Source organism: Ananas comosus, linkage group 23 (genome assembly GCF_001540865.1).
Source record: "Ananas comosus cultivar F153 linkage group 23, ASM154086v1, whole genome shotgun sequence".
Lineage (NCBI taxonomy): Eukaryota > Viridiplantae > Streptophyta > Magnoliopsida > Poales > Bromeliaceae > Ananas > Ananas comosus.
The window spans coordinates 3310361-3323264 of NC_033643.1; the positions used below are offsets into that span (position 1 = coordinate 3310361).

At 36.7% G+C, this 12904-nt stretch overlaps 1 protein-coding gene across 1 annotated transcript; it reads left to right on the forward strand.

The window, feature by feature from the left end:
• Window positions 355–12422, forward strand: LOC109728058 (probable ATP-dependent DNA helicase CHR12). Its single transcript, XM_020258340.1, has 12 exons — window positions 355–796; window positions 1884–2037; window positions 5233–5297; window positions 5735–5929; window positions 6330–6479; window positions 6984–7379; window positions 8432–8691; window positions 8780–8998; window positions 9680–9881; window positions 9987–10140; window positions 10594–11193; window positions 11474–12422. The coding sequence occupies exons 1-12, from the start codon at window positions 545–547 to the stop codon at window positions 12115–12117; spliced, it is 3291 nt and encodes a 1096-aa protein (XP_020113929.1). The 5' UTR covers window positions 355–544; the 3' UTR covers window positions 12118–12422.

The window sequence follows — 12904 nt, forward strand, 5'->3', positions numbered from 1 at the left end:
TAATTTGATGTACTGGTAGAAATTTTAATTAAGAAATGTATTATAGGAAAAATAAATTTTTTCTGATATTTTAAAACTTTACAAGATTATATACACGGCATGCAAAATAGCTTTAGGCAACTACTTTGCAAAATAGCTAAAGTTAAGGGGCCTCAATACATTTTTCCCAACCAAAATTTATTTAAAAATTCGCGAAATTATATCGGCACCCGGCTCGGTCAAAGTTTGGATCCGAACCCGTTACCCAGCTAACGGGCTCGTCCGGATCCGACACCCGACACGCGGATATTTCCGCTTCTTTTTATTTATTTATTTTTAGGGCGAAAACAAAAGCGAAGGGGTGGGGGTGGCGAGTTCGATACTTCGTTCGCAAGCGCGAGAGAGAGAGAGAGAGAGAGAGAGAGAGAAGAGAGAAGGGGAAAGGAAAAAAAAAAAAAAGAATTAAATAAAAATTAGCAGGAAAAAAAAATTCGAATTAGGAGGAAAATAAAAATCGACCGTTGCCTCCTTTTTATTTGAATCAGGAGGGAATCGAGCGCCATCCATGGCTACTTCGCTCGAGAACCCTCCTCCTCCTCCTCCTCCTCCGACGCCTCTTCCTCCTCCTCCTCCGACTCTACCCGATCGCGTAGTGGATCAGGCGAAGACGCTCATCAGCGCCCTCAATCTCATCTCCCGCAACCTCCCCCTTCCCCCCGACGTACTACGCGCCGTCTCCTCCATCTACCATGGCGGCGACGACGACGCCGCCGCGGAAGAGGAAGGGGGAGGCGCCGCCCCTCTCGAAGAGGATCCGGTACGTGCGCTTCTTTCCTCCTTTTTTTGGCCTTATTCGTTATTTCTTTGAGCGTTTATGTCGGAATCTGTGCGGTTAATGCGTTAGGTTTTGGTCCTGTTGATGAAGATCGCGGCTAGGGTTTTGGGGAATTTGTTTCTCTTGAATTATCTGGTCGATTAATGTTGTCAGAGTAGCTCGGTTGAGTTACATTGAATAATTGCTCCGAAGACTGAAATCCATGGATTCAAATTGAAACTTGTTTATGACATGTTGCAGCAGTCGAAGTTATGTAGAAAGATGATGTTTTTGTGGCAAAGGAACTAACTTCCATGTTGCATGTACTGGCGAACATATTGAATTGGTCATCTGTTGGTCGATATTAGACCAATCAATTAAGAATTAATTAGGGTTTAACTCTTGGCAGAGAATTAAGGTGGCGAGAGTGTGGACATGCGTTCGTTGTTTGAACTTGTACGATATACGATATGGTGTTTAGAAAATTTTTCTTTGCTTTCGCGTGTTGCACGTTTGGAGAATATATGCTTTTAGTTTGTAGCTATGCTTTGCCTTTTGATACCAGATTTTGGGTCTCTATCTTGCTCTGTCAGACTGTTAAGGGAGTGAATTGTTTGGGACAATTATGCTGGTGTATTACACAACTGTCAAGAGTGAGTAACTGGACCATTGTACTTCAGACAATGCTAATAAGCTAGTTCATAACAAGAGTGGTTTTGTGAAACTAATTTGGCACCGAGCTATCATTTGTTAGAGAGTTGATTCAGTTTTTTGATGACACATATTAAATCCCATTCTCTACCCTTGTGGGAACATCCCTTGACTGTGGCAAGGCGGCCTTAGCACTTAAGGGTCGGTCGATGGTTAGGCTAGTTTGATCCATTGATTTTGTGCGAGGAATTTGTTCAAGCACAAGCATTCCTTTGTGGATTTCTTAATGTTGCTATATGTATTTGATGAATTAAAAATTGATTACAGATTCACTATCTTTTGAAACGCATATGTTTATGTTGTGGATATCTTGTGATCTAGATAGTTACGATGTCTCATTTTTCAATTTAGTTTGTTAACATTCATCAGGATTATGCAGATCTATGGGGTTTCAACTAGTGGTACTTTGATAAAAGAGCTTGAAGATGCAATATGTAGGCAACAAGAAAGTCGTATGTCCTGTTCGGCATTGAGAACATCAAAGGAAAGTCGTTTTAATAGCTCCATCCAACATCGCCTTTCCGAGCTTGAAGGTTATACTTTCAATATTCCTCGTATTGTTACATCAAGCATGTTTCGATATATATATATATATATATAGAGAGAGAGAGAGAGAGAGAGAGAGAGAGAGAGAGAGAGTCCGACTATGGTGCTTGTAAAAGCACCAAGCACTTGGTGCTTGCAAATTTTTTACCGTTAGATCTACCTCTTTGATCATTTCCATCTGTTAGATCATACTATTCAACCAACCAACCGCCCACTCAACCCTAGGGGTCGCACATCATCCTAACTACACGTCCCTTAATCCAATGGCCAAAAATTTACAAGTACCAATAACTTCGTACTTTTAAAAGCATAGGAATCTAGCGCTCTCTCTTTCTCTCTCTCTCTCTCTCTCTCTCTATATATATATATATATATATATATATAGAATTAGGCTACTATACTATCTATAGTACCGGAGTTTCGGTACTATAGTCTCGTTTTCGATCTTAGCTATGGTGCTTGTAAATTTTTTACCGTTAGATCTACCTCTTTGATCATTTCCACCTGTTAAATTATACTATTCAACTAACCACCCACCCACTCAACCCTAGGGATCCCACATCATCCTAACCACACATCCCTTAATCCAATGGCCAAAAATCTACAAGTACCAATAACTTGGTACTTTTAAAAGCATAAAAGCTTAGCTCTCTCTCTCTCTTTCTCTCTCTCTCTCTCTATATATATATATAGAGAGAGAGAGAGAGAGAATTAGGCTACTATACTATCTATAGTACCGGATCTTCAGTACTATAGTCTCGTTTTCGATCTTAGGATGTTCAAATCAACGATCCACACCGTTAAATATGATTTATGATATATGAAGTTTTTAGGAATAAATTTTTAAATTTTTTTGACATGGTTTACTTAGTAAGTAAATCATGTCAAAATGAACGATTGAAATTAAACAATCTTTAAAATTTGAGGATAGAACTTTTATATTCAAGATCAAGGATGTTGATCTTGATCTAGATAGTTTAAAGAATTTTTTATCAAAATTTGAATAAATTTAGATTCTTCTACACCGTTAAACTACAAACTCGCCATACTAGCCATTGAAAATTGACAAATTTGAAATGATTTGATCATAAAGTAAACTATGTCGAAAAATTATAAAATTTTATTTCTGAAAACTTCAAATACCCTAGATCAATTTTAACGGTATGGTTCGTTGATTTGAATGTTTTAAGGTTGAAAACAAGACTATAATACCGGAACCCCGGTACTATAGATAGGATAGGAGCCTGTCGCTCTCTCTCTCTCTCTCTCTCTCTCTATATATATATATATATATAGAGCTAGGCTCCTATGCTTTCGAAAGTACGGAGACCTCCGTGTTTGTAAGTTGTTTTCGATGATGGAAAATTCAATTTGGCGATTGGTTCCGTTAAACTTGATCTACGCTATTGGAACTATTTAGAAACCAAATTTCATAATTTTTTGACTTCGTTTGTCTAGTGAACGAGTAGCCTCAAAATGAACGGCTGAAAATAAAAATATCATAAAAAATAGCGATAAAGGACTCTAATTTTAAATCGGAAGTATTGATCTTGCTACTGATGTTAAGTAGAATTTTCTATTAAATTTTTATGTAATTTGGATACTTCTACACCGTTGAACTTAAAAACGTGCCACATCGGCCGTTAAAATGGTCATTTTTGAGACATTTTGATCGCTTGGTAAATGATGTCAAAAAATTATAAAATTTGGTTTCTAGATAGTTCCAATATGGTAGATTATACTTAACGGAGTTGATCGTTGAATCGGATGTCTTATCATCGAAAACAACTTACAAGCACGGATGTCTTCGTACTTTCGAAAGTACAGGAGACTTACTCTCTCTCTCTCTCTCTCTCTCTCTCTCTATATATATATATATATATATATATACTTATGATGCTTAATCTGATTTTGATGTTTCACATGTACTCCATACTGTTGATATCTTGAGCTAATGGAATTGTACTCACCTCCATAATTTACTTCGTGCTTTCAAACTGGGACATATTTCTACGCGATAGATGCATGGGTGTTTCTCAGTGCCGATCTTTGTTTTGTGAAGTGATTTCATGCTCCATCTATTTGAAGCATGTAATTGTAGTAAAATACACCACTGAATACGAGAATTTATCCGTTTTAGCTGCTGTTGAATGGTTAAGAACTTAAGAAATGAGATTAAATTAGATTGTGAACTTGTGATATATGTATGGCCATTAACCAACAGTGTAGGGTAATTCAATTAATGTTCTAAATTAAACGAGGTAAGTGACTGATCAACTATGGGATAAAGCAACAAAAGAGGGAGAAAAAAAAAATCAGCATGTGGTAAGAAATAAAGTAGGGTCCATCTCAAAAAAAACCTTGAAAGACTGAAGGAGACTAATGATTGAAAGTTTTAGCAGAACAATAAAAAGTTTGGGCATAAGTTTTTCTGTTGCTGTCCTTCTGATCACATATTTATGTTGGAGGTTTCAAAAGAGAGACTTCAGGGCTAAATAGAGTTTGAACAGAAATGGCAATATATGAGATAATGAGCTGGCATTGACAAATTTTCAATTTAGCTGTATTTTAAGATAGATTTGTGGGAAAATTTTACTCATATGATTCTGTTTGTAGACCAGTTTACATTTCTGTTAGTCTTACTCATAGCTACCTTTGACAACTCCAGCTACTTTGTCCAGATGTTCTTAGCATACTAATAATTTGTCATCAGTTCGTTAGAGATTTATATTGGGGATCTTTTTGTTTTCTCAAATTAAATCAATGAAATAATGCTTGTTTTGTCGTTTAGCATCTGTTTCATATGCTTTTATTGTTTCTGTGCTCTAATCCTAAGAAGGTAGGAAAATATAGTTTTGCCCAAAGTTTATGTTAAATATAAAAATATTTAAACACCGTTCTCTATTCAGTTTAAGCTTTTAGAGTACAAAGATTGTTTCACATGGTATCAGAGCTGGAGGTCCAGAGTTCGAGTCATGCCAGGCTCCTAATATTATTAATTTTCTCCCATTTAATTCAAATCCACGTCATGGGCTTACAAAAAGTCTCGAGCCCAGACGTGAGGGGGAGTGTTAAATATAGAAATATTTAAACACCATTCTCTATCAGCTTAAGCTTTTAGAGTATAACGGCTATTTCACAGTTTATATCATTTGCTAATATCTGTTTGTCTGGTGCACCAGCTTTACCATCAAATAGGGGCGAAGACTTGCAAATGAAGTGCTTGCTCGAATTATATGGTTTGAAGGTAATTGCTTTAGTGAATGATCTACATCTATGTATTCTCTTTAACAATTGCATAGCATAGATTCTGAAGAACTATTGTTCTTGATAATTTGTGCAAGTTTCAGACAGCTTTGTCTCATTCTTTGTCCACTAATGCTCTTTACAATATATGCAAGTACGTACCACGAATCAATAATTTGTTTCGTAAGTGCCCAAACAGACTATTGGAAATTATAAATCTTTTAATACCCATGCTGCATGGAAAGTTTCAAGGATTTGTCTTAAAGTTTGCTGGCAAACATAAAGGCCATTCTGTACTTTATATCTTGCGGAAATATGGCAAAGATTGATTTTTTTGTTTCTTTTGATTTAAATGAACCTTATTTGTTTTAGACATGTAGAGGATATAGTAGTGACTTATTCTTATACCTGCACTGAAATATTTCTACATGGCTCCAGTTATTAGAACTGCAGAGGAAGGTGCGATCTGATGTGAGTGCGGAGTATTGGTTACACAATATATGTGCATATCCTGATAGGCAATTATTTGACTGGGGGATGATGCGGGTGCAATATCCTTTTAGCATGTATGGGATTGGAGATTCTTTTGCTATTGATGTTGGTGAACGTCATCGAAGGAAGAGATACACAGAGGTTTTGTTTTATCATGATCGTCTGGCAGTATTGTTTATCTACATATACAGTCCTGCAAAATTATTTATTTTATCATGTATCAAGAAAAATCTCAGTTCTCATATTCCCTCCAAAAACTTTATTCGCTTTGTACTTAAAAAAAATACCCCTCTTTGGAAAACCTTTAATCAATGAATTGGATGACTCTTCCAACTCAAGCTATGGATATTTTTGTGATTCAAGATATAGATATTTTTGTAAAATCTGTGCAGTTTCAAGGGTTATATGTGAAAATTGAGGTTTTTCTTGGGGTATATATGTGTATAAATGGCTTTGCAGGGATATATATGTAAATTCCTATTAGTTATATTACTTGAAAGTGGGAACTCATTATATTTGTTATTGAATGGTCAAACTGCAGAGAATGTCAAGACTGGAAGAGGAAGAAAAGAACCAGATTGAGATGAAAAAGAGGAAATTTTTTGCAGAAATTCTCAATGCTGCTCGTGAGTTTCAGCTACAAACAGCAGCTGTGTTGAAACGACGGAAGCAGAGGAATGATGGAGTTCAGGTGTGACTACATGTTTTCAAGCTTGTTTACTTTCTGGTTCTACACGCTGCCATTCATAATTTTTCAATTCTAGCAATTGTTTCAATTCAAAAGAGAGGCTTCTGCCTTTCAATCGCCTTGTTTTCTCTAGAAAACAGACCAGCATCTAAAGTAGAGAAGCTGTTTTGCCCAAAAGCCTCGTTTCTGGAAGCTTCTGCTTTCTAGAGTGGAGAGCCTTTCCAAAGGTCAGGCTTAAGGACAATTAGACAGCTGTGTATAAAATCTCACAATCTACTGCCCAACTGTGCCTCGTGAATGCCCTAATGGTCTGAGATTCCTGCTTTAGTGCTATCTAGAAAATTTTCAAGAATTCGTGATCTTGATTGATATAACATTTAATATGATCTTTCCTTTACTTTGTATAACATTTAATATGATATAACATTCAATAAGATCGTTCCTTCTACTTTTCTAGTGGTTCTTTGGTTGCTTAAAACATTTCTAATGTTCTTGTTTGTAATCTAGGCATGGCATGCAAGGGCAAGACAACGCATTACTCGTGCTGAGAAGTTAAGGTTCCAAGCGCTAAAAGCAGATGACCAAGAAGCATACATGAAAATGGTAGAAGAGAGCAAGAATGAGCGGTTGAAAATGCTTCTTGGAAAAACAAATGATCTTCTTGTTCGCCTTGGAGCAGCTGTGCAGAGGCAAAAGGACGCAGAACATCTTGGTGGGGTCTCGTTAAAAGAATCTGAGTCTGATGATCCTTCGCAAGTCTCTGTCTCCAAGAGTGAAACCCCAGGGGAGCTAGATGATGAGATTGATGTTGTCAATACTGATTCTGCACAAAATGGAAAGGGTAACGATTTGCTTGAAGGCCAACGGCAGTACCATTCCACTGTTCATGCTATTCAGGAGAAGGTATAAAAAGATGTTTCCAAGAGGCTATTCTATATCTCTTCTTTTTTTATAACCAACAGACAAGGTAGATTGGAAATAGTTTTGATGGTATTTAACTATTGAGTTGTTGTAGAACTACCATTTTAACTAACAAAGCATATGTGAAATTCAGCTTTTTAAGTCAATTTTTCTTGCTGCTGAAAAATATTTCTTTTCCTGCAAGGTAGAGTATAAGAATGCACATAACAGATGGATGATCTTAGTTTTAATAGTTCCAGTTTGCGCACTTTTGTGGCACTAGCTGAGGGTTACAATAGGGAACTTTTACTCCTGGTCGTTTTCCAGAAGGCATTATCTATATAGCATTATATAGAAGGAAAACCTGCAACTATGAGAATCCTGTTTATTCAGTCCATTGGATACTCCACTTATCATGGGTATACTTTGTTAGTTTTTTTCAGTTTCCTTGTACGAATAATTTATGCCATACATATGTTGTTTTCCCCTACTTTTATTTAAGTGAAAGCCCCTAGCCTTGAATTGTGCGCAAACTTTCTTTGTATGCGTTTGCTCTATACCATATTGCTAATATTTGAACTTCATTTAAAACACAGAATTATACATTTCTCCCTCTTTTGTTCCCTTAAACTCTTAATAAGCTTTGGTCACTCAATTATTATTGATTGTGAAATTTGCATCAGATTCTACTGATGAAAAGTAGATTACTGTCCAGCTTTGGGTCACCTATTAAATGCCTTGCTATTCCGCACGGACATATCAAAGAAAAGAACGATTTCTTTTCTTTTAGTGGTTTTCTTTTTCCATTATTGGAATATTGTTGTGCTACGAATTATCTTCTAGAGATCCTTTGTCACAAACTGAGCCGCTGGTTCGAAATTTGAAGGATCTTCTTTAATCCTTTTATACCTTTAGTTTATTTGGCACTCATTTTCCCTCCCCTATCATTTTCCCTATCCTATCATACTGGCGTACAACCACTATGATCATAACTTAATCTACTGAATAGACAGTTTAATGCTTTTCTTTTTTTGTTTTTTTAACTATTTTTGCAGGTGACAGAGCAGCCTACTATGCTTCAGGGTGGAGAGTTAAGGCCTTACCAGTTAGAAGGACTTCAATGGATGCTTTCCCTGTTCAACAACAATCTAAATGGCATTCTTGCTGATGAAATGGGTCTCGGAAAGACAATTCAAACCATAGCTTTGATTGCTTACTTGATGGAACACAAGGGTGTCACTGGACCGCACCTGATAATTGCTCCAAAAGCAGTATTACCAAATTGGTTTAGTGAATTTTCAACTTGGGCACCAAGGTTTTTCTTTCAATCTATGAAGCATAATATGTTTACTATCTTTTCATCTTTTAAATAAGGAACGTCCTGATTTGCTTTCATTGTGCAGTATTACTACACTATTATATGATGGGCGCCCAGAAGAGAGGAAGGGAATAAGAGAAGAGTATTTCGGAGAAGGGAAATATAATGTTTTGCTCACACACTATGATCTGATAATGAAAGATAAAAAGTTCCTGAAGAAAATTCACTGGCATTATATGATTGTGGACGAAGGGCATCGGCTTAAAAACCATGAATGTGCTCTTTCACGCACGATAGTTACAGGGTATGTTATTGTTCGCTTATTCATTTTTTCTTGTGTAGATAAACTTTGGTTAAAAAATTCAGTTTTTCTTCTATTTTTTGCTAAATATTTCTTACTTCTGTTTTCCTTTGACTTCTATTTAAAACTCAAAACTCGAAAGTGGTATAAATTTAGAGTAGAAACCATATTAATCTGCCTGCTTGATGACAAAAACGAAGCTTTTGATTAGATATAAGAATGTATGTAGTAAGGCACCATACCCCTATTTTATGAATATAAGACGTAATTTGTCAGTTTATGTTTAGAATATGGTGCCCTCCACTGTCTTTTAGCAACTAAAATTTTGCTTGACCGTTGGTAGCTATTTGACACTTCAAACTATTTAATTGTGCTAATCCTCTTCGAAACGTCACTACTAGCCTTGTTTTTGTGTGTTCTTTCAGCTTGCATGCAGCATCTGTTTTGGCATTTCCTTTTATTTATTTTTTTCTTTTTAACCTATGAATATCTGTTCATATAATCTTAATCCATTCTTTTAATTGAATGGCTTGTAAGAACTCTCTCCATTATCGTTCTCAATAGTTTGGCTCCTAGTTTGGTTAATCTTGTTTTAATCATTGTTGATAATATTCAATTATTTAATAAATGTGTTTTATTTTTTATATTTTCTAAATATTAAATCGTAATTTTGTTTTCTTGCAGCTATCGTATTCGTCGTAGACTTCTGTTGACCGGCACCCCAATACAGAATAGCTTGCAGGAGCTTTGGTCATTGCTCAATTTTCTTCTTCCCCACATCTTCAATTCCGTACAAAATTTTGAGGAATGGTTTAATGCACCATTTGCATGCGATGTATCTCTCAATGATGAGGAAGAGCTACTGATTATTCGCCGTTTGCATCAAGTGAGATTACTAATACTTTCTTCTTTTTTTAACTTTTTCTTTTGGGTGCTTTTGCAAGCCTCTCTTTGTGTCCTTTTTGTGATAATTACAATCTGTTTAACTCAGGTTATACGGCCCTTTCTTCTGAGAAGGAAAAAGGATGAAGTTGAAAAGTATCTTCCTGGGAAAACACAAGTAATACTTAAATGCGACATGTCTGCTTGGCAAAAAGCATATTACCAGCAGGTCACTGACTTGGGGAGGGTTGGACTAGAATCTGGTAAGTTAGACCTGCTTAACTATTCTGCCCGATTTGGATGACTTTCTCAAAGATTAAGTTCAGTTTGTACATTATGCTGGCATTTATTTTGAATTTGTTTGTAGTCTAAATATTCAGTGGCATGTTTACTTATCGTAACACATGTACTCTTGTAAATTATCTATTTGCACTGTATCTCCATGAAATCTGAATTTTCACACATAGTTTGTTATATATACCTCTTTTACTTACAAAAATGCCCCTCTTAAAAAGATCTTTTGGATGTGAATGTATAATTCCCCAACTTACGGGTTGTTTTGTAAGAAACTGCACTTTGGGGGGCTATTTATGAAAATTCAGATTCTTCAGGGGTTTGTAATTTACCTAGAAGTTTTTGCTGCTATATATATATATATATATATGCAAAAATCTCATATTCGTTTCATGCTGAGGGCCACATTTGACTCTTCGCAGGCATAAAATCAAAATCTCTCCAGAATTTGTCAATGCAGCTCAGGAAGTGTTGCAATCATCCCTACCTATTTGTAGGAGAATATAACATGTGGCAGAAGGAACAAATTGTTAGAGCTTCAGGGAAGTTCGAATTGTTGGATCGTTTACTTCCAAAGCTCCAAAGAACCGGTCACAGAATTCTACTTTTCTCCCAAATGACACGTCTTATTGATATCTTAGAAATCTACTTACAACTATATGATTTTAAGTACCTTCGACTTGATGGGTCGACGAAGACCGAAGAGCGAGGGGCATTGCTTAGACAGTTCAATGCGCCAGACTCTCCCTATTTTATGTTTCTATTGAGCACACGAGCTGGTGGTCTCGGATTGAACTTGCAGACTGCAGATACTGTTATTATCTTTGATAGTGACTGGAACCCTCAAATGGACCAACAGGCGGAAGATCGAGCCCATCGAATTGGGCAGAAGAAGGAAGTTAGGGTTTTCGTGTTGGTTAGTGTTGGCTCGATCGAAGAGGAGATATTGGATCGTGCGAAACAGAAGATGGGTATTGATGCAAAGGTCATCCAGGCTGGGCTGTTTAACACTACCTCCACAGGTTGGTGTTCTTATTAAGGCAGACTGAATTGCATCTACAGGCTTTTTCATTATTTATATTGTTGATCGGTTTCAAATTCTCGGTGTAGAGAAACAAAGAAGTTGAGAAAAGCAAATAAAATCCATATTTTTAGAGTTTGCAAACAATCTGCCAACACTTCCAAAAGGAAAAGAGCAAATTCGCAAAATTTTAACCTTGAATTATCTTAATTAATGAAAAGGGGAGAAATAAATTATATAAATCAGTGATCTGAAGTGTTCGTTCTTGTTTCTCTTTGCAGCACAGGACAGGCGAGAGCTGTTGCAAGAGATCATGCGGAGAGGAACGAGCGCTCTGGGAGCTGACGTCCCGAGCGAACGTGAGATTAATCGTCTGGCGGCACGTAATGAAGAGGAGTTCTGGCTGTTTGAGAAGATGGATGAAGAGAGGCGGCAGAGGGAAAGATACAGATCGAGGCTAATGGAGGAAAACGAAGTGCCCGAATGGGTATTCCCAAAAAACACCGAAAATAAAGCAAAAGAAACCCTAAGCCCAGATGCCCAAAGCAATCAAATTAGCGGAAGGAGGCAGCGTAAGGAGGTGGTATATGCTGATTTATTGAGTGATATCCAGTGGATGAAGGCTGTGGAGGAAGGGGAGGACTTGTCGAAGCTGGCTGCTAAGGTGAAGAGGAAAGAGCACCCTTCCGACGCGCATGAATCTGTCGCTAGCGAGGAGAACAGTGAAAACATATCGAGTAAAACTTTGAAAAAGTTACAAGGTGGAGTCGCCGAGAAAGACGACAGTGAAGGCGAAGTAGTAGGCGAGGTTGTTAATAGTAGCTGGCAAAACAATATCGTGACGTGGAAGACTCACAAGAGAAAGCGCTCAAGCCACGGCTACTCCAGTTCATCGTCGGACGTAAAAGGACGGCAGGGTCTATAAAGATAGCCCGATCTCGCATTGAATTTTTTAAGTTAAAGAAAGTCTACTGAAAACTCCTTTTTCTGTATTGTTTGTTCATTATTTTTTCGCTCTGCTCTTACCTGCTTCCTTCTGGAAAGACCATGTTGTATTCCTCTTAAAGTGATAGCTTATGAGATGTAAAACCAATAATTCTTAGAAATATTAGGAAGGTAGGAAATTATTAGCAGTTTCACAGCTGGGGTTCATGCAAGAAGATTATGTAGCCTTTATTTAATTTTCAGTGTCATAAAATTAACAGCTTTAGCTGCTGATGGATTGCTTAATGCTTTTGATTATTGCATATTTAGTGATTAAGTTAGAAGAGAGTGATGATGGAAGAGGAGCAAAGGGTGCCTGTGAGAAAAGGTTTTGAGTAGTTTATTTTGCAATAGACAAATCCAAAATTCAAAATTGAATTGGGTTATAAATAGATTTGGTCATTCTCATTTTCAGAGTGGAATGAAAATTGCAATCTAATTTTTATAAAATAAACCATAATTATCAGAATCAATAAATCTTATTCTGATTTCGAAGTTCAAAACAGGTGAACCAAACAAGTCCTACCTGTTTGGAGAGTGAAATATGTTTCTGGCGTTACTGAAAATGATTCTTGAGCTTAATGTGGAGTTAAACTAGCTCTCTTAGTTTCAATTTGTTTCAATGTAAAATGTGCTAGGAACATTTGTGGCGCGAAAGTGATAACTTGTTATTAGTTTTATCAACTTTTTTTGTCCAAGAAAATGACATAGCATTCGCCCTTCATGCT